General features: G+C 36.6%; 1 protein-coding gene across 2 annotated transcripts in view; it reads right to left on the reverse strand.

The window, feature by feature from the left end:
- Positions 1-21,897, reverse strand: part of LRRC9 (leucine rich repeat containing 9) — a 145,593-nt gene that overhangs the window by 109,303 nt on the left and 14,393 nt on the right. For both annotated transcript variants that reach the window (XM_055289184.1, XM_055289185.1), the window contains exons 7-10: positions 17,455-17,637; positions 11,546-11,701; positions 2,469-2,665; positions 1,438-1,569 (exon numbers count right to left, since the gene is read on the reverse strand). In XM_055289184.1, coding sequence (XP_055145159.1) covers positions 1,438-1,569; positions 2,469-2,665; positions 11,546-11,701; positions 17,455-17,637 — 668 coding nt within the window. The remainder of the gene's footprint in view (positions 1-1,437; positions 1,570-2,468; positions 2,666-11,545; positions 11,702-17,454; positions 17,638-21,897) is intronic.

A 21,897-nucleotide genomic window follows, 5' to 3' on the forward strand; every position in this document is an offset into this window, starting at 1 on the left:
CAGTGAGCTGAGATCGGGCCACTGCACTCCAGTCTTGGGGATACAGCGAGACTCTATCTCAAAAAAAAAAAAAGATCCTGTTTAGGTTGAGTGAATATAAATGTGCACCCAGTAGAGACACACCATTCAGTTTTTGTACTTGAAAAATCAAGGCCTTTACTTGTTTACATGGGAGCTGGATGAACACCTTTTATATCTTTGTATATAAAAATCAAATAATGTGGTTAAGCAAACAGTAGTAACTGCTGGGTAAATGGATGTACTAATACAAAGGAAAGTATTTCAAAAGGCCTCTTTTTCCCTTGCGAAGAGCTTCTTACACTTTTCCATCAGAGTTCTCCCAAGACCTTTGAGAAGCTTTTACTCACAGAGGTGAGAAAAAAGCCATGTCTAATAGAAATCAGGGGACTTGGTTTAAAGTAACCCATAACAATAACAGTTTTTTTTCTGAAAAGTTAGTGTAAGTTTTACATTCTACACTATAAAAATTAGTATTTATTTTGACATTGACTTCAAGTAAAATCATGCTCCAGGGTTATGTGCCAAGTCCATTCTATAGTTTGACATGTCTCCTGGTGTATTTCCATGTACCCAGTTCCTACTGTGTGGCTCTAGAGCAATCTTTCTCTGTTTCACAGGCTCTTCAATTCTGAAAAAATGACTCAGAAATGTGAAAGTGATACTTAACAACATTTTTCTTCAAGACTTTTTTTAAAGGTAGTTTGAAATTGTGCCCCTCTAATTGAAGCAACACAACCACTTCCTAGTATCTACTAGTAGGCCTTGGTTCTAAAGCCTGGCTGTCTGCTTTCTGCTTGATTCTGGTGTCTCTCCATTTTTGTTGATACAAGCTTTTGACCTAATTCCTGGTATAAGCATATACTTTATGCTAACAAGTAGTGCTCGTGTGCACCCTGACTGTAGCTATCTCTAAACGGTGGGTTCCACTCTGACCACAGACCTACAGAAGATTTGATAGACAGTCTTCTCCCATGTTGGCAACCTCTTGTTGCCAATCCTGCTTTGGCATTCCTGCTCTGTTCCAGTTTCTCAACCAATATTCAGAATGATGCACTATATCCCGTCCAGAAACAAACACTATAAACATATATAAAAAATTAAAACGATTATAAACTATTTTTTTTCTAAATTATATTCTGCTCTTGGGCTAAGGAAAATTGGGTAAAGAGCAATGATAAACCATTAGGATGTCTTCAAGGTTGGCTCATGGTAATGGCATTAACAGAAATGTATAGGTGGAAAGTAGGTAATTTTCAATTTTCAATAGATGCCTGCCAATTTTCAATAGATGAATATTCTGCATGAGAAATGTTTCAAAAATGGGACATTTTAAGATTTTATAAGTTGATATTCTGGTTGATGATCCTGAGTACTTAAGTTATTTTTAAAGCTATACTAAATTTCTAACAGATTTACCAGTCATCAGATCGAGTGCCTTCTTCAAAATGGAAATTTCCCACAGTCTCTAACTCAATTAACAAAAGTGGGATCAATAAGCCATGACTTTTCTTCTTTTGTTTTACTTCAATATGATAAATTGCTTCAATTCTATTGGAGAGAAAAATACATACAGCTATTAGAATGATCTACAAATCACAACATTAAAACTTATGATAGTTTTTTTTTAACTGATGTTAAAACACAAGTCTTCCTTTCAATGGATAAAGAAAGCTTGGTGTTAACAGTTAAACCATGTCAAAGATATTTTGTTTTTGGCAATTAAAATCACCTTTAATTTTGCTACTCTCAGAATATGTGAAGGCTAGAAGACTATCCTTGCTCTACCACTTACAGCTTTCAGATCTCAGACATGTCACTTGGACTTTTTATGCCTCAGTTTTCTCAGTAAAATGGCAATATTCATAGTCCTTCTTCCTAAAACGGCTGTTTTGAGAGTTATATACAAAATACATGTACAGATCTTAGCAAAGAGTCTGGCACAAAGCAAAAACCCAATATATGTTACTATTATTGCTAGTATTATCACAGGGCACACTAACTTATCCAATTAGTGCCTTAGTAAATAAAAAAATTCACAGTCCTTGCTAAGCCTTCTTGCTTTACATTTCTAATTGATAACTGAGCCTGAACTTGTTTCTACTGTGTATGGGCTTTGCCAGGTCTCATCTATTTGGTGAGTTTATGCACCAGCAGAGGCTCTGTTGTTTTCAGTTTGCAGACACTAGAGCAGTGATATGACAGGAAGCCATTGCGGGGAAGCTTACTGTTCCTAATTAAGAACTGCTTCTGCAAAAAACTGTAAGCCAGCTTTTAACCCATGATGCTTATATGTACTAGGAACTAGTACTAAGAATATATTTCACGCTTTACTTCATACTGTAATTGTTCACACTCCTGAAGAAGGGAACTAGGGTCAACTGATGGCCCAAAACATTCTGATTCTCTCAGTTTCAAATCTGAACAACTAGATAATTAATTAAACATACTCATCTAGTTTTTTATTCCAGAATGTTACCCTTTCATTCAAGGCATTTAGTTTGGTCAATATCTTCTGTTGAAGACTTGGGTCTTCAGTGACAGTTTCACAACTCTTCAGTGTTTCAGGATCAGTTACTTTACTGTTATTGGATCCATCACTGTGCCCTTTGCCCGAGCCCTTGAGTTCAGCCAGTTCTCGTTCCAACTGTGAAAAACAATGTGTCAGAGAGCAAAATAAAAATAAAACATGGTCTAGGCAAAGTCGGAATTCAGATATTAATTTCTAATGGGATCTATTAAACAAATGTCTAATTTAAATGAACAAAGTGGAAATCTAGGTAATAAACAGGCCAAATTTCATAAAAACATGCCAAATATGTGATTTCAACTTAGGTGCAAATTCAGTCAGCCAGTTTCTCTTGACCAAGTGCCGACCTTAACCACTTCAAACAGGGCAGTCTCTCAATTGAAAATAAGCAAAGCAACAGATTTTCAAATATTTTTAATAAGTTTGCCTCTATTAAAGCCAAAGTAAAATTAAAATAAATACTGATTTTAGTACAAATATTTAAAATTCAAATAACATAATTTTTAACACACCTACTTTTCAATTTTTCAGTATTTTTCAACCACTTTGGTGTTCTGGAAAAAAAAAACTATTAAAATGACACAAAAGCATATATATAGGGGTGTACATTTTTCCTTTTGTCTTAGTCTCTTACACGACTCAGCACAGCACTGGTCTTAAGATTTTGTTATTTTGGGGTTTTTTAATTTATCATAATGAACTTTTTGCATTAATTTGGATATTTTAAAAACGTTGCATTGAATATTATTTATCTTGATTACTTAAGGTTTTTGGGTACTCCCTTAAATTCTGGGCCCACAGCAAGAACCTCTTTTGTCTAACTTTAATCTCAGCCTTATGTAATTTAAGGATAAATTGTACTGAGGGGGGGCCAAGATGGCTGAATAGGAACATCTCCGGTCTGCAGCTTCCAGTGAGACCAATGCAGAAGATGGGTGATTATTGCATTTCCAACTGAGGTACCCTGTTCATCTCAGTGAGACTGGTTAGACAGTGGGTCCAACCCATAGAGGGTGAGCGGAAGCAGGGTGGGGTGTCACATCACCCAGGAAGTGCGAGGAGCAGGGACCTCCCTCCCTTAGCCAAGGGAAGCTGTGAGGGACTGTGCTACCCAGCTGGGTTACTACGCTTTTCCCACTGTTTTTGCAATCTGCAGATCAGGAGATTCCCTCGTGTGCCTATACCACCAGGGCTCTGTGTTTCAAGCACAAAACTGGGCGGCTACTTGGGCAGACACTGAGCTAGCTGCAGGAGTATTTTTTCATACCCCAGGGTAACCTGGAACCCCAGCAAGACAGAACTGTTCACTCCCCTGCAAAGGGGACTGAAGCCAGGGAGCCAAGTGGTCTCGCTCAGCAGGTCCCACTCCCACGGAGCCCAGCAAGCTAAGAACCACTGGCTTGAAATTCTCACTGCCAGCACAGCAGTCTGAAGTTGACCTGGGTCGATTGAGCTTGGTTGGGGCAGGGGTGTCCACCATTACTGAGGCTTTAGTAGGTGGTTTTTCCCTGACAGTGCTAAGGAGGCTGGGAGGTGTGGGCTAGGTGGCAAAGTGGCTGTGGTCAGACTGCTTCTCTAGATTCCTCCTCACTGGGCAGGGCATCTCTGAAGGAAAGGCCCCAGTAAGGGGCTTACAAACAAAACCCCCACTTCCCTGGGACAGAGCACCTGGTGGAAGGGGTGGCTGTGGGTGCAGCTTCAGCAGATTTAATCGTTCCTGCCTGCCAGCTCTGAAGAGAGCAGCTAATCCTGACAAGAGGGATTCACCCAGCACAGTGCATCAGCTCTGCTAAGGGACAGACTGCCTGCTCAAGTGGGTTCCTGACTCCTTGCCTCCTGACTGGGAGACACACCCCAACAGGGGTTGACAGACACCTCATACAGGAGAGCTCTGGTTGGCATCAGGCCAGTGCTCCTTCAGGATGAAGCTTCCAGAGGAAGGAGCAGGCAGCAATCTTTGCTATTCTGCAGCCTCCACTGCTGATACCCAAGTGAACAGGGTCTGGAGTTGACCTCCAGCAAATTGCAGCAGACCTGCAGAAGAGGGGCCTGTTAGAAGAAAAACTAACAAACAGAAAGCAACAACATCAAGATGAACATAAAGGACCCCCACACAAAACCCCATCCAAAGGTCATCAGCCTCAAAGATCAAAGGTAAATAAATCCTTGAAGATGAGGAAAAACCAGCACAAAAACGCTGAAAATTCCAAAAACCAGAATGCCTCTTCTCCTACAAATGATCACAACTCCTCTCCAGCAAGGGCACAAAACTGAACAGAGAATGAGACTGATGAATTAACAGAAGTAGGCTTCAGAAGGTGGGTAATAACAAACTCCTCAGAGCTAAAGGAGCAAGTTCTAACCCAATGCAAAGAAGCTAAGAACATTGATAAAAGGTTACAGGAACTGCTAACTAGAATAACCAGTTTAGAGAAGAATATAAATGACCTGATGGAGCTGAAAAACACAGCACAAGAACTTCATGAAGCATACACAAGTATCCATAGTTGAAGTCGATCAAGCAGAGAAAGGATATCAGAGATTGAAGATCAACTTACTGAAATAAGGCGTGAAGACAAGATTAGAGCAAAAAGAATGAAAAGGAATGAACAAAGCCTCCAAGAAATATGGGACTATGTGAAAATACCAAATCTCTGGTTGATTGGGGTCCCTGAAAGTGATGGGGAGAATGCAACCAAGTTGGAAAACACACTTCAGGATATTATCCAGGAGAACTTCCTCACCCTAGCAAGACAGGCCAGCATTCAAATTCAGGAAATACAGAGAACACCATTAAGGTACTCCTCGAGAAGAGCAACCCCAAGACACATAATCGTGAGATTCTCCAAGGTTGAAACAAAGGAAAAAATGTTGAGGGCAGCCAGAGAGAAAGGTCAGGTTACCTACAAAGGGAAGCCCATCAGACTAACAGCTGATTTCTCTGCAGAAACCCTGCAAGCCAGAAGAGAGTGAGGGCCAATATTCAACATTCTTAAAGAAAAGAATTTTCAACCCAGAATTTTGTATCCAGCCAAACTAAGCTTCATAAGTGAAGGAGAAATAAAATCCTTTACAGACAAACAAATGTTGAGGGATTTTGTCACCACCAGGCCTGCCTTACAAGAGGAAGCACTAAATAGAGAAAGGAAAAACCAGTACCATCCACAGCAAAAACATACCAAAATATAAAGACCAATGACACCATGAAGAAACTGCATAAATTAATGTGCAAAATAACCAGCTAGCATCATGATGACAGGATCAAATTCACACAAAGCAATATTAACCTTAAATTTAAATGGGCTAAATGCCCCAATTAAAAGGCACAGACTGGCAAATCGGATAAAGAGTAAAGACCCATTGCTGTGCTGTATTCAGGAGACCCCTCTCACGTGCAAAGACACACATAGGCTCAAAATAAAGGGATGGAGGAATATTTACCAAGCAAATGGAAAGCAAAAAAGAAGCAGGAGTTGCAATCCTAGTCTCTGATAAAAGCAGCTTTACACCAACAAAGATCAAAAAAGACAAAGAAAGGTATTACATAATGGTAAAGGGATCAATGCAACAAGAAGAGCTAACTATCCTAAATATATATGCACCCAATACAGGAGCACCCAGATTCATAAAATAAGTTCTTAGATATCTACAAAGAGACTTAAACACTCACACAATAATAGTGGGAGACCTTAACACCCCACTGTCATATTAAACAGATCAACAAGACAGGAAGTTTACAAGGATATTCAGGACTCAAACTTAGCTCTGTACCAAGCGGACATAATAGACATCTACAGAACTCTCCACCCCAAATCAAGAATATATATTCTTCTCAGCACCACATAGCACATATTCTAAAATCGACCACGTAATTGGAAGTAAAATACTCCTGAGCAAATGCAAATGAATGGAAATCATAACAAACAGTCCCTCAGACCACAGTGCAATTAAAATGGAACTCAGGATTAAGTAACTCACTTAAAACCCACACAAAAATATGGAAATTGACAACCTGCTCCTGAATAATACTGGGAAAATAACAAAATTAAGGCAGAAATAAAGAAGTTCTTTGAAACCAATGAGAACAAAGAGACAACGTACCAGAATCTCTGGGACACAGCTACAGCAGTGTTAAGAGGGAAATTTATAGCACTAAATGCTCACAGCAGAAAGCTAGAAAGATCTAAAATCGACACCCTAACATCACAATTAAGAGAACTATAGAAGCAAGAGCAAACAAATTCAAAAGCTGGCAGAAGGCAAATAACTAAGATCAGAGCAGGACTGAAGGAGGTAGAGACATGAAAAACCCTTCAAAAAATCAATGAATCCCAGAGCTGGTTTTCTGAAAAGATCAACAAAATAGATGGACCACTAGCTAGACTAATAAAGAAGAAAAAGAGAAGAATCAAATAGACACAATAAAAATGATAAAGGGGATATCACCACCGATCCCACAGAAATGCAAACTACCATCAGAGAATACTACAAACACCTTTACACAACTAAACTGGAAAATCTAGAAGAAATGGATAAATTCCTGGACACATACACCCTCCCAAGACTAAACCACAAAGAAGTTGAATCCATGAAAAGACCAATAACAAGTTCTGAAATTGAGGCAGTCATTAATATCCTACCAATCAAAAAAAGTCCAGGACCTGATGGATTGACAGCCACATTCTATCAGAGGTACAAAGAGGAGCTGGTACCATTCCTTCTGAAACTATTCCAAACAATAGAAAAAGAGGGACTCCTCCCTAACTCATTTTATGAGGCCAGCATCATCCTGATACCAAAACCTGGCAGAGACACAACAAAAAAACAAAATTTCAGGCCAATAACCCTGATGAACGTTGACACAAAAATCCTCAATAAAATACTGGCAAACCAAATCCAGCAGCACGTCAAAAAGTTTATCCACTACGATCAAGTCAGCTCATCCCTGGGATGCAAGGCTGGTTCAACATAAGCAAATCAATTAACATAATCCATCACATAAATAGAACCAATGACAAAAACCACGATTATCTCAATAGATGCAGAAAAGGCCTTTGATAAAATTCAACAGTTCTTCATGTTAAAAACTCTCAATAAACTAGGTATTACTGGAACATATCTCAAAATAATAAGAGCTATTTATGACAAACCCACAGCCAATATCATACTGAATGGGCAAAAGCTGGAAGTGTTGCAGAAGATAAGGATGCCCCCTCTCACCACTCCTATTCAACATAGTATTGGAAGTTCTGTTCAGGGAAATCAGGCAAGAGAAAAAAATAAAGTGTATTCAAATAGGAAGACAGGAAGTCAAATTGTCTCCGCAGATGACATGATTGTATATTTAGAAAATCCCATAATCTCAGCTCAAAACCCCTTAAGCTGATAAGCAACTTCAGCAAAGTCTCAGGATACAAAATCAATGTGCAAAAATCACAAGCATTCCTATACACCAATAATAGATAAGCAGAGAGCCAAATCATGAGTCAACTCCCATTCACAATTGCTAGAAAGAGAATAAAATACCTAGGAATACAACTTATAAGAGACATGAAGGACCTCTTCAAGAAGAACTACAAACCACTGCTCAAGGAAGTAAGAGAGGACACAAAAAAATGGAAAAACATTCCATGCTCATAGATAGGAAGAATCAATATTGTGAAAATGGTCATACTCCCCAAAGAAATTTATAGATTCAATGCTATTCCCATCAAGCTACCATTGGCTTTCTTCACAGAATTAGAAAAAAACTACTTTAAATTTCATATGGAACCAAAAAGGAGCCTGTATAGCCAAGACAATCCTAAGCAAGAAGAATAAAGCTGAAGGCATCATGCTACCTGACTTCAAATTATATTACAAGGCTACAGTAACCAGAACAGCATGGTACTGGTACCAAAACAGATATATAGATGAATGGAACAGAACAGAGACCTCAGAAATAGCACCACATATCTTCAATCATCTGATCTTTGACTAACCTGACAAAAACAAGCAACGGGGAAGGGATTCCCTATTTAATAAATGGTGCTGAGAAAACTGGCTAGCCATATGCAGAAAACAGAAACTGGACCCCTTCCTTATGCCTTATACAAAATGTAACTCAAGATGGATCAAAGACTTAAATGTAAAACCCAAAACCTTAAAAACCCTAGAAGAAAACCTAGGCAATACCATGCAGGACATAAGCATGGGCAAAGACTTCATGACTAAAACACCAAAAGCAACGGCAACAAAAGTCAAAATTGACAAATGGGATCTAATCAAACTAAAGAGCTTCTGCACAGCAAAAGGAACTATCATCAGATTGAACAGGCCACCTACAGAATGGGAGAAAATTTTTGCAAGATACCCATCTGACAGAGGTCTAATACCTAGAATCTTAAAGGAATTTAAACAAATTTACAGGAAAAAAACAACCCCACCAAAATGTGGTTGAAGGATACGAACAGACACTTCTCAAAAGGAGACATTTATGCCACCAACAAACATATGAGAAAAAGCTCATCATCACTGGTCATTAGAGAAATGCAAATCAAAACCACAATGAGATACCATCTCATGCCTGTTAGAGTGGCGATTATTAAAAAGCCAGGAAACAACAGATGCTGGAGAGGATGTGGAGAAACAAGAACGCTTTTACACTGCTGGTGGGAGTGTAAATTAGTTCAACCATTGTGGAAGACAGTGTGACGTTTCCTCAAAGATCTAGAACCAGAAATACCATTTGACCCAGCAATCCCATTACTGGGTATACACCCAAAGGATTATAAATCATTCTACTATAAAGACACATGCACATGTATGTTTATTGCAGCACTATTTACAATAGCAAAGGCTTGGAACCAACACAAATGCCCATCAGTGATAGACTGGATGAAGAAAATGTGGCACATATACAACATGGAGTATTATGCAGCCATTAAAAAGAATGAGTTCATGTCCTTTGCAGGGACATGGATGAAGCTGGAAGCCATCGTTCTCAGCAAACTAACACAGGAACAGAAAACCAAACACCATATTTTCTCACTCACAAGTGGGAGTTGAACAATGAGAACACATGGACACAGGGAGGGGAACATCACACACCAGGGCCTGTTGCGAGGTGGGGGGCAAGGGGAGGGAGAGCATTAGGACAAATACCTAATGCATGCGGGGCTTAAAACCTAGATGACAAGTTGATAGGTGCAGCAAACCATCCTGTCAAATGTATACCTATGTAACGAACCTGCATGTTTTGCACATGTATCCCAGAATTTAAAGTAAAATAAAAGCAACAACAACAGATAAATTGTACTCTATATAGGAAAATATATATAAGTGGAAATTTACTATTTATCTGTACTCCTCTATAATAGATATATCCAGCTGTTAGAAAATAGATTAAGCATATTCATTTAAATATATATATTTGTATACATTTATAGCCATTATTTTTCTCATTTGCAGATTTTACTTAATACATGCATTTGCACATGAAAATAGTGGACATAAAATGATATCCATATATTGATCTCTTGTGATTTTTATGGAAATCATCTTTTTTATTATTAATCTTAATTAAATTTTATTAACGTTTTACTTTAAGAATATTTTTCTAATTATAATAAGAACTGCTCACTTTAAAAAAGCATTAAATATATTTCAAATCCTTGGTTTTTAATATTAATAGCTACACACTATTCTGTCTTGAGTATATAACTCTTATTAAACATTTAGATAGTTTCCGATTTTTTAATTATTAGTGCAATGATATATATAAATATATATATATATATATATATATCCTTTTATATACACATATTTACAATAGAGTGCTAGAAGTAGATTTACTGGGTCAAAACCTCAGCATTTTTAGGCTGTTATACATATGACCAAAGTTACACTTCCATAAGTGGTACTAGTGTGTCACATCCATCTTCACCAGCCTGAGTACTGTCATGTGTCATACTTAGACAGTTTATAAGTGAAACAGTTTCTTGTTGTCTTAATTAACATTTGGAGAAATTAGTCATCAAATTGAGGTTTTTTTTTTTTTTTTTTTTTTTGAGACAGAGTCTCGCCTGTCGCCCAGGCTGGAGTGCAGTGGCGCAATCTCGGCTCACTGCAGGCTCCGCCCCCAGGGGTTCACGCCATTCTCCTGCCTCAGCCTCCTGCGTAGCTGGGACTACAGGTGCCCACCACCTCGCCCGGCTAATTTTTTGTATTTTTAGTAGAGACGGGGTTTCACCGTGTTAGTCAGGATGGTCTCGATCTCCTGACCTCTTGATCCACCCGCCTCGGCCTCCCAAAGTGCTGGGATTACAGGTGTGAGCCACCGCGCCTGGCCAAATTGAGTTCTTTCAAATGCTTATTTGTCATTTTTATTTCTACTCTTGTAAAATTCTAGTTTACGTACTTTGCTCAATTTTTCTATTTAGACATTTACCTTTTATTTTGTTTTACATATGAGCACCTTTTTATTCTAAGGATATTGACCCTTTGTCCATCATGTTTGTTGAAGGCATTTTTTCAGATTTTCATTTGTTGTTTACATTTATTAATGATTTTAAATACAAAAGCATTTCACTGGTTTTTAAAAAATCAAATCTACGTTTTATTCCTTTGTGATTTCTAGTATTTCTTTAATTTAGCAGGCTGAGATCAGATAAATATATCCATCTACATATTTGTTCTTCAGTTTTTCATGTTTTCATTTTTATATTTAATTCTTTTTTTTTCCTACTGGTATTTACATTTGGTAAAGTGCAAATGAAGGAGCCACCTCTCCAGCTCCCAAATAGTTTGACTATTTTTGTAACACCATTTGTTGAATAATCCATTATTTCCTCATACTGACAGGAATTATTATATATACAAGATTCTGTTTTGAGTTAAATAATGCTTACTTTTTCAGGGTCTACTTTTAGTAAAGGAATTTAAAAGATATTGCTTGCTATCTTATCTAACGGTTTTCTTAAGATATGGCCACTAGAATTTTACATTATTAAATCTTACAGTTTTCTTCACAAAGCTGAATAATTTTACTCGTTCTTCTGGCAACTTTTGTAATTTGCATTTTCGATCATTCAGTTTTTCAAGGTCTTCATTAAGATGCCTCTGAAGGGTTTTTATACGCATATTGTAATACATTATTTTTTTCATTGCTGTGGTCTGAAAGTAAGAAAGAAAACAACAAAAAATTAGCTAAACAAATTATAGGCAATTGTTAGTGGTATTATATAAGTACAGTATGTTCTATATAACAATTTAGATGATTTGCATGCTTAGTTACTAATAATGATGATAGCTGGAGTGACAATAGCTACACAGAATTCTATATTTAAACTTAATAAAAAATATAAAATTCCAAAGATTTTCTTTGTGAGGCATAAAGTGTGAGGCATATTCACATTTATTTCCAGGATCACAACATAAAGAGACTACAGATAAAATTTAATGTATAAACTAGTATAGGTGATGAGGTAGTACAATTACAGCAAACATATAACTCATTATTCCTATTTGATTAACTCAGGGAATAAAAGAGATTAATAAGAATTAAAAGCAAATATAACATTACTCAATTAGTTTTTTAAAAGCATGGCTAAGGAATATAATTTTTTTCAAATGTATAAAAGAATGTTTGTTAGGCTGAGGAAATTACTAAATGTCTATCAAATCCATTTATCTTGAGTTCCTTAATAACAATGCATCATTCAGTTATTAATAAATTTATCATGATAAATTGATTAAATCCATAATTAAGAAATGCACCAGCTAAATGGTGTTAGTTAAAAAGAACTATCTGAGGAGACCATAAACAAATTTGAGGCATTATAAAAAATCTGACATGGTTTTGTTTACCTGAAATAATGAAAGCAAATAAATTGGAAGGCTTTTACACTCTTAGACATATATTTTCTACAGATGCAGTCTTTTCTTATGAAATTTACTTAGTATGGAGTGGATAATCAAGATCCTAATATAATTATCTGGCATAAAAGACAGAATAGGAACAAATACATAGTATGGTGAGAGGCCAAAATAATTCTCTTTCCCCATGCATATTATGAAGTACTGCAACTGAAATCACCAAATTCCCCTGCCAAAAATAAAACAATTATAACAAAGAACAGTTAAGAAAAAAATTTGTTTTAGGATCATGATAAACTGATTAAATATCTCTGATAAAGAAAAGCTTAATTTCTGAAGTGCAACTGAGTTAAAAGAAAAAACTGTAACTTAAGAAATGGGAAATGGTGTTTCTTGATTTTTTTTTTCCTATTTGGAGACAATAGGAAATCCAATACAAAATTCTGTGGGTCAGTGACAGCTAAAAATAATTCTAATAAATTCTTAAATCTAAAACAATAGGATATCCACATACAGAAGAATGAAACTAGACCCCTATCTCTCAACATATACAAAAATCAACTCAAAAAATGGACTTAAAAGTAAAACTTGAAACCATAAAACTACTAGAAGAAAAGACAGAAAATGCTTCAGGACATTGATCTAGGCAAATATTTTATGACTAATACTTCAAAAGCATGGGCAACAAAAACATAAATAGACAAATGGGACTATATTAAACTGAAAAGCTTCTGCACAGCAAAAGGAAACAATCAACAGAGTGAGGAGACAACCCATGGAAGGGAGAAAATATTTGCAAACTACTCATCCAATAAGGGTCTCATATCCAGAATATACAACGAACTCAAACAACTCAACAGCAAAAAATCAAAAAGCAAAAAAACCAACACACACACACACACACACACACAAATAATCCAACCAAAAGGTGGGCAAAGGAACTGCATAGACATTTCTCAAAAGACACCATACAAATGGCCAATAGGTATATGAAAAAATGCTCAACATCACTAACTAACCATCATGGAAATGCAAATAAAAATCACAATATAATCTCACCTAGTTAGAATGGCTATTATCAAAAAGACAGGAAAAAAAGAGAGAGAGATGCTGGCGAGGATGCAGAGCAAACGGAACTCTTTTTTTTTTTGGGATGGAGTCTCACTCTGTCGCCCAGGCTGAAGTGCAGTGGCGTGATATCCGCTCACCGCAACTTCTGCCCTCTGGGTTCATGTGATTCTCCTGCCTCAGCCTCCTGAGTAGCTGGTATTACAGGCACCTGCCACCATGCCTGGCTAATTTTTATTGTATTTTTAGTAGAGATGGGGTTTCACCATGTTGGCCAGGCTGGTTGCAAACTGCTGACCTTAAGTGATCCACCCACCTAGGCCCAGAAAACGGAACTCTCATATGCTGGTAGTAGAAATGTAAATTAGTACAGCCATTATGAAAAACAGGATGGCGTTTTCTCAAAAAATTAAAAGTAGAACTTCCATAGGATTCAGCAATCTCACTTATGGGTATTTATCCAAAACAAAGGAAATCAGTGTATCAGAGGGATACCTGCACCCCCACGTTTACTGCAGCACTATTTGCAATAGCTAAGATTTAGAATTAACCTAAATGCCATCAACAGGTGAATGGATAAAGAAAATGTAATATATATATATATCACATTACACACACACATGTGTATATACATGATGGAATACTATTTAACAATAAAAAAGAATTAAATCCTGTCATTTGTGGCAACATGGTTGAGTCTGGAGGACATTATGTTAAGCGAAATAAGTCAGGCACAGAAAAATAAAGACTGCATGTTATCACTCATGTATGAGAACTAAAAACATTTTTTGAGCTCATGGAAGTAGAGAGTAGAATTGTAGCTATGGGAGGCTGTAGGCAGGGTAGTGGGGAGGAGAGAATGGGGAGAAAGGTTTGTTAAGCGTATAAAATTACAGCTAGATAGGAAGAATAAATTCTGGTGTTCTGTAGCACTGCAGGGTGAATATGGTTAACTATAATGTGTATATTTTCAAAAATCTGGAAGAAGGGATTTTGGATGTTCACGACAGAAAGAATAAATGTTTGAGGAGATGAATATGGTAATTACCCTTATTTGATCATTATACATTATAAATGTGTATTGAAACACCATTGGGTATCCCATAGAATACATAGAATTATTATGCATCAACTGTAAATAAAAGGGAAAAAATAACACAACAAGAGAACATGGGATGGAGTTAATTTGGTCAGATAAAATACAAGATGCCAAATTAAATTTGAGTTTCAGATAAACAACAAATAATGTTTTAATATACATAATACTAAACTTACTTATTTAATTATCCCCAAACATCTTTATTATTTATCTAAAATTTAAATTTAACTTGGAATCCCCCTAGGTGGGGTAAAAAAAAGATTAAAACATACTAGTTTTATTTTAATTTTTTTGAATAAGCAATATACTCACATTTCAAAAACCAAAAAATTTCATTTATACAATGAAAAGTGTACTTCCCACTTAGTTTCCCATCTTCTCAGTTGCCCCATCTTCCACAAAAAACGACTGATTTTAGTGTCTAGTATATCTTACCATAGTTTCAACTTTTTCTAATTTATTAGGAATGTACCTATATCTTCATATAGAAACAAAAATTATGATATTTTACTATTTCTAAACTTTTTCAAAATCACTTAGTATGTTACAACAATAAATAAGAGTTATCAATAAAGGGTTTTTTTTGTCCTTGTTTGAGAGTATATAGTAAGATTTGGGGGAAAGAGGGAAGACTATTTTATAAACTGTAACTATACAGCAAATCAATTTTGTAGGCTGACCACATGCAACTTGCTTTTTGTATTTGGACTTTAAAAAATTAATGTCAAAGTCACGTTCAAAGACTTTGGTGGAATTCTACACCTGTTAAAACAAACTTTTAAGAAAAAGAAATTAAACTAATTATAATGCTAAATTCAGTTGCATGTTTGTACTAAGACAAAATTTGATCCCTTTGCATCTTAGGTGGCCAAAAAAGAATTCAAAGTCATAAACAGAATTATATTCAACTATAGTTTCATAGCACTTATTTTTATACTACTTAACAATTAAAATGGGCTTTTATGTACATTAACTCATTGGCTCCCCAAAACAACCCTGTACTGAAAAGCAGATACTGTTTTCATCATCTTCGTTTCAGTTCAGAAAACTGAGCTCTTCAGTAGTAGCACATTCAGTTGGGGGCTTCAATCCAAGTCTTCTGATTTGAATCCATATGTTCTTCCCTCTGTCTCACACTAACTTTGGTGGTCCTCCTGGTAGGTTCTGACTTTACCTGCCACATGTAGTTTACACAAACTAGTTCACAGTCCTAAGTGAAAATCTGAAGAATCAACAGCACTCTGTTCAAGAGTTTATCACAAAGAACTGCCACAACTTGTCTCACGCATAGTAGGGAAGAAAGCATTTTAGAAATCTATATCAATCCATAAATTAAAAATACTTTGAATTTGAAAATCATTTTGGTCTGAATCAAAAGTTGGACTATAGTATATATCCTATTTGTGCCTTAAAAGGTAAAGGGAGGATAAATATTTTACAATAAGAAAATGAAATATAATGACTTAATTTAAGATGTCAGAAACTGTCTAACAATTCCTTTTTTTGTTCTTTATGCTATTCCTGACATTTACAAGACTGAACCAAATGTATGAGAATCTCAGTCAGAATGAACCTGCCTCTCTTAGTTCTCCTTTTCCGTCTCCTCTGCAGGCTCCTTCTCTTCTACCCAACATTTAACACCCAAGTGACACACTTTCTCTTCTATACCATTCCCTTGGTGACTCATCCAGTCCACGGCTTTAAGTACCAACTTTCTGCTTTCAATTCTCATATTTTAATTTATACCCCCAATCTAGGAAACTCTCCTACATAGTAGACTCATATATCCAACTACTTACTGAGCATGTCCCCTAGGATATTCAAAAAATTATTCAAACTTTACATGCCTAAAATTATCATGATTCTAAAATAATGATTCTTCCTCCTAAACCTACACCTCCCATACTCTTCCTCATGTCGTCAAATAGCAACTTACTCTTTGAATTGCTCCAGCCCATATCTTGGAATTATTCTCTACTTCTTTCCTCTGTACTTAATATCCAATCCATCAGTAAACCCAGATAGGTTCCATCTTGTAACTGCTACCAGAATCTGACTTATTACCACTTTCTCTATGAACACCATGCATCGAACCATCCACATTGCTCGTCTAAGTTACTGGAATAATCTTCTAACCAGTCTCTCTGCTTTCAACTTTCCCCCTCTAACTCTCTATTCTTAATCCATTATTCAAAAGGATCCTTTTAAAACATAAGTCATCTTAGTCCCTCCTCTGATCAGAATTTTCCAGTGGACCCCATCTCCCTCAAAGTAAAGACCAAAGTCCTTACAACAGTCTACAGTCTCACATAATCTGGCCTCTACCACTCCTGTCTTCATCTGTTACTTCTCTTCCCCTGATGTTGTCAGCTACTTAAACTTTCAGAGAATCACAAACCATCTTTAATTAGATTAAAATCTACCTAATCTTTGGTAGACTACCATAAACCATAGATATTTTCTAATTTTGATATGTAATATTCCAAAGGAGAAGTGGTTGCTACATTTCTGTTATTTAAGCTTTAATTTATATATATATATATATATATATATATATATATATATATATACACACACACATACATATATGGCAGTAGTCTATTTTTAACACTGATTTTTTTCAATTTCCTTCTTGTTTTGTATAGATTAGAAACATTATTATTCTATTATTTCACCTTCCAGTACTGTCATCAAAATTAAGATTCTAGTATTAATATTATTATTTATATACTTTTGTGTGTAATATCCAGTTCACTAGGGCAAAAGTAGACTTGGCAACAAGAACTGAACTGATAATCCTACCTACCGTATGTGGACATGGCCAGAAAGAAGCCGTTAACTAATAAAACTGAAATCACAGATGCCGGATTAGGGATGTACTTACATCTGCCAGTTCCTTGATTTGCTTTGCTGACACATCCAATGTGTCAAATCTTTGAAGGCAAGGCAAATGATATAATACATGTGTGGAATAATTACACAGAAGACAAACTGGATTGGTTTTATACTGAGGGTCATTCAGACATAAATCCTTTAAGCAAGGCAGCCTGGTTAAGTTCGTGAGTTCCTAAAACGCCAGCAAAGATAATGTTCAGTTAATTTTGACTGTCATTTCTAAAGGCAGTATTTGAACACCTAAGATCAGCCATAGTCTAATGTATTCTAATTATGCGCTTAAATACATTAAAGTGATTTAGATGCCTAAAATGTTTCTTTCTATTGAAAAACAAGCTAAATTCCTGAAGAAAATATCAACAATAATTAAACAACACGCTATACCACTATTCCTTTTAAATATTTACTAAATCATGTATTCCAGCTGGAACCTTGAAGCCAGTGATGTGAGCACACTTATTCATTAATATGTTGCTTCCCCTACACAGCCCCTCTTGCTAATTGCCCCCAGGATACCTGTAGGTCTCTGCTTTCTTCACCCCTGTTTCCTATACTTATCACCTAGAAACACTCCTCTTCATCCTCCCTGCCTCCAGATCTGCTCTACTCATTAAAGGCTATGGGATCCCCTGTTCATTACAATCACCATGGAATTCCTGATTTTTGGTTTTTTTGTTTGTTTTGTTTTTTCCATAAACACCTGTTTTACCTATTATGGTCAACTAAAGCCTAACTTTCTCTTGAGGGCCTCAGTTTTCTCACAACCTATGGATGAGGAAGGATTGATGATATGCACTCTCAGTCCAATGTTTCTCCTTATTTTTTCCTGATGTTTAAGTCATTGTTTATACTTTATTTGTCATCTGGCTCTTGATTAACTCTTCAGTCTTGCCTCTTCCTGTTTAAACCCTAATATTTTATGATTTAGCCATATTGAACTAATTGAAGTTTTGGAATGTGCCAAGCCCTATCTTGTCCTTAGACCTTTTACTCATGCTGCTCCTTTTGAGTGGCCTGAACTTCACCCCAATTTCACCTTTTAATCTGTCAGGGCCCAACCCAGTGTCATATTCCCTGGGAGCCTTGTTTCATCCCCCCAACATTGGGATAGATGTTCCTCCTATGAGCTCTTTTAGCCACTGAGCTTAGTTTTGGTATGGACTTTATTATACCCTATTGCCAATTGCTTGTATCTATAAGTCAAGGGTCTATATGGGCTTTGGCCCCCAGTCTACAAACAAAGAATGTTATTTACATTTTTTAAGTATTCAAAAAAAAAAGAAGAATATGCAGTAGAGGCTACATGTGGCCCACAAAGCCTGAAATATTTTCTATTTGGCTTTTTTTTTTTTTTTAACAGAAAACGTTTGCTAACCCTGTGATGAACTTGTGGAGAACAAGGTTTGTGTCTTATTTAACATTGTATTCTCAACACTCAGCACTTAGAACACAGTAGGCACTAAATAAATATGTAAAGTAAATTGATTATTATTTTCCACCAACTTCGAGGATATCCTCATACCTTTCTCATTACCAGGATGGTGCCTGAGGTAGGAGGGTACTGTGGTGGGGTCAAACTTGAAAGGATGCAATGCTAGCTAGAAAACTCAGAATCAGAGTTAAGGGAAATCCAAAGGAAGAACTAGGAAGCATTAGTTCTAAAGCTACAGTAAGAATGGAATGGAAAAGAGAATAGTGAAGTCAGGTTGCTGGAAGCAAGAGTAACAGGTTGAGGCGGTTAATATATTTCCAAACTCTCTCTGGACAAGTGAGAATGTGAGAATGTGGCTCACCGGTCTGACCTGAGGCTTGGGCTGAGCCTATGCGGGGAGGAGGACTAAGCAGAGTTGCTTTAAAAGGAAGATTTATGGACAGAGCTGTGCAGAGAATTATTGGTCAAATTCTGCAGGGGCAAGAAGGTAAACCATTTGGCAGCCTTTGATTACTGGGTTGCTATGTTTCATTTGACCATTAGTCTGAGCTAGCAGATGGTGGGTATAAACTCTGGAGTCCTACACAGAAATCCCCCAACTACATTCCAAATTCAGATGACACTGGAGTCCATGAAGGCACAAAATCTCACTGAAAATTAGTGCTCTGGTGCCTGATATGGTTGGAAGGTGGGCACAGAATTTATTCAATCACCACCAGGATAGGACAGTTATCTTCTTAGGGTAGGAGGAAAGGTTAGAGATAAAAATCTAAGATAATAGTGTTCCAGGAACATTTTTAATATGAAGATAGTAAAAGTTTCTGTGAATCACATTCAATGTTTTTATGATAGTCATAATGCCATAAAATTTTTTAAATATTATGCCACACAATGAATTTTTCTAATAATCCTGTTATCACCATTTTTAAAATGAAGATACTGAAATACAGCAGTTCAATGTAATTAAAGTAATGGTAATGAAATAATAAAAACAATGGATCTGTTGAGTCCTTACTATGTGCTGATCACTATTTAGGTATTTTACATTGTTATTTCACCAAAACTTCATGTTCCACCGTATTATGCTGCCTCTAGTATGAGGCAGAGCAAGACCTGAGAGGTCTTTCTGCCTATGCAGCCATGGCTTATAACCACCATAAGGGTGCCATGGCTAGCCAGCGTAAGATTAACTTCCATATAGTTTCTTGGCAGGGCAATGCCTTGTTTTCCCAGAATCCTGCACTTATCTTCTTCAGCCTTATGTCATAATTGCTTCCCTTGCTGTGTTCCAGTCACAGTATTTCTAGTTCCTAGAATCTGCCATACCCCTTTCAACCACCTTGAGCCTCCACATATGCTCTAACTTTTGCCTGGAAGGGTCTTTGCCTGGGCAACTCCTACTCACGTCTGATATCATTAGCTGCAACATTAGCTCCTCAAGGATGTCTTGTCCTGACATCCCAAACAAGGCTAGGTCTCCCTTTCATATGTTCCCACAGCACTCTGAATTTAATGTTCATAGCTCTCTCTGATCTCTTTTGGATTTTTAGCCTGTTTTAAGTATAAAGCTTTATGCACATTTCACATTATTTTCTTGGAATAGATTCCTAAAAGAGGAATTGATAGGTCAAAGGATAGAAGCCTTTTTAAAGGACTTGGTACACATTATCTAAATGCTTTCTAGAAAAGTTTTATCATTTTAATGATTACCAATGTCGTATAAATGCCCATCTTATCCTAATCTTTCTAGCACAGAGTAACATGTTTATAAAATGTTGACTATATAAAATATTATCAATTACAATTATATCTTCTTTTTTTTTTCTTTTTTTTTTTGAGACCTAGTCTCGCTCTGTTACCCAGGCTATAGTGCAGTGGTGCAATCTTGGCTCACTGCAACCTCCACCTCTCAGGTTCAAGCGATTCTCCTGCTTCAGCCTCCTGAGTAGCTGGGATTACAGGTGCCCACCACCACGCCTGGCTATTTTTTTTTTTTTTTTAGTAGAAACAAGGTTTCACCATGTTGGTCAGGCTGGTCTCGAACTCCTGATCTCAAGTGATCCGCCCTCCGCGGCCTCCCAATGTGACAGGATTACAGGAGTGAGCCACCATGCCCAGCCTTATATCATGTTTTATTTTTCATTTTATTCATTTTTAGTAGGATTGAAAATTATTTTATGAATCTATTAGTCATGTGGAGTTCAATTCTATGAATTATCTGCTCACTTATCCTTTATTCTACTGGGTATCTTAGATTATTTGTTTCTAATTGATTTAAAAGAGCTCTTTTAAAAGTAAGAATTATTTCAAAGGTTTTTTGTTGGTTTGTTTTAATTTTATGATGTGTTTACCAGGCTGAAAATTAGAATTTCCATATAGTAAGTATGATTTAAAGATTTAGTGTAGTATCTTAAGCTGGCAGAACTAGAAGGGGAAAGATACACATGCGTGCACGTGCATGCGTGCACACACACACACACACAGTCTTGTTATCTATCTTACTACCTGTCCCTGTCACAACTGTTACCACCTTCTGAGTGTCTCTGGTTTCTATCATGGCTTCTTTTCCACATGTTTAATCTGATCCCTTATCTGATGGTCTTAATGTTGGTAGAGACAATTTGCCATGCCTCTAAGCATTGCTTCACACTCTTGCTTGTTATGCCAAGATTGTAAGGTATGACTGCTCTTTACCCATTTCTCAGTGTTGTGTGTACAGATCTTCACCTGGATGGCCCCACTGGTACTCTAAACTCAACATATCCAGAACCAGATACATTCTCTTCCCCTTACCCCCACCAAACTAGCTATTTTTTTTCTGATTTGTATATTTTTTGAGCTTACTAAGAACTGTAATCACAGATTCATTTTGGACTCTCTAGCTCTTCACATTCTACTAGCTGTGAAATTCTGCAAATTCAACAACCATAATGTCCCTTGCATCTATTTCTTCCTCGTCTTTCCTCCTCCTCCTCCTTCTCTTCTTTTTTCTTTTTTTTT

This window comes from Symphalangus syndactylus, chromosome 8, assembly GCF_028878055.3.
Source record: "Symphalangus syndactylus isolate Jambi chromosome 8, NHGRI_mSymSyn1-v2.1_pri, whole genome shotgun sequence".
Lineage (NCBI taxonomy): Eukaryota > Metazoa > Chordata > Mammalia > Primates > Hylobatidae > Symphalangus > Symphalangus syndactylus.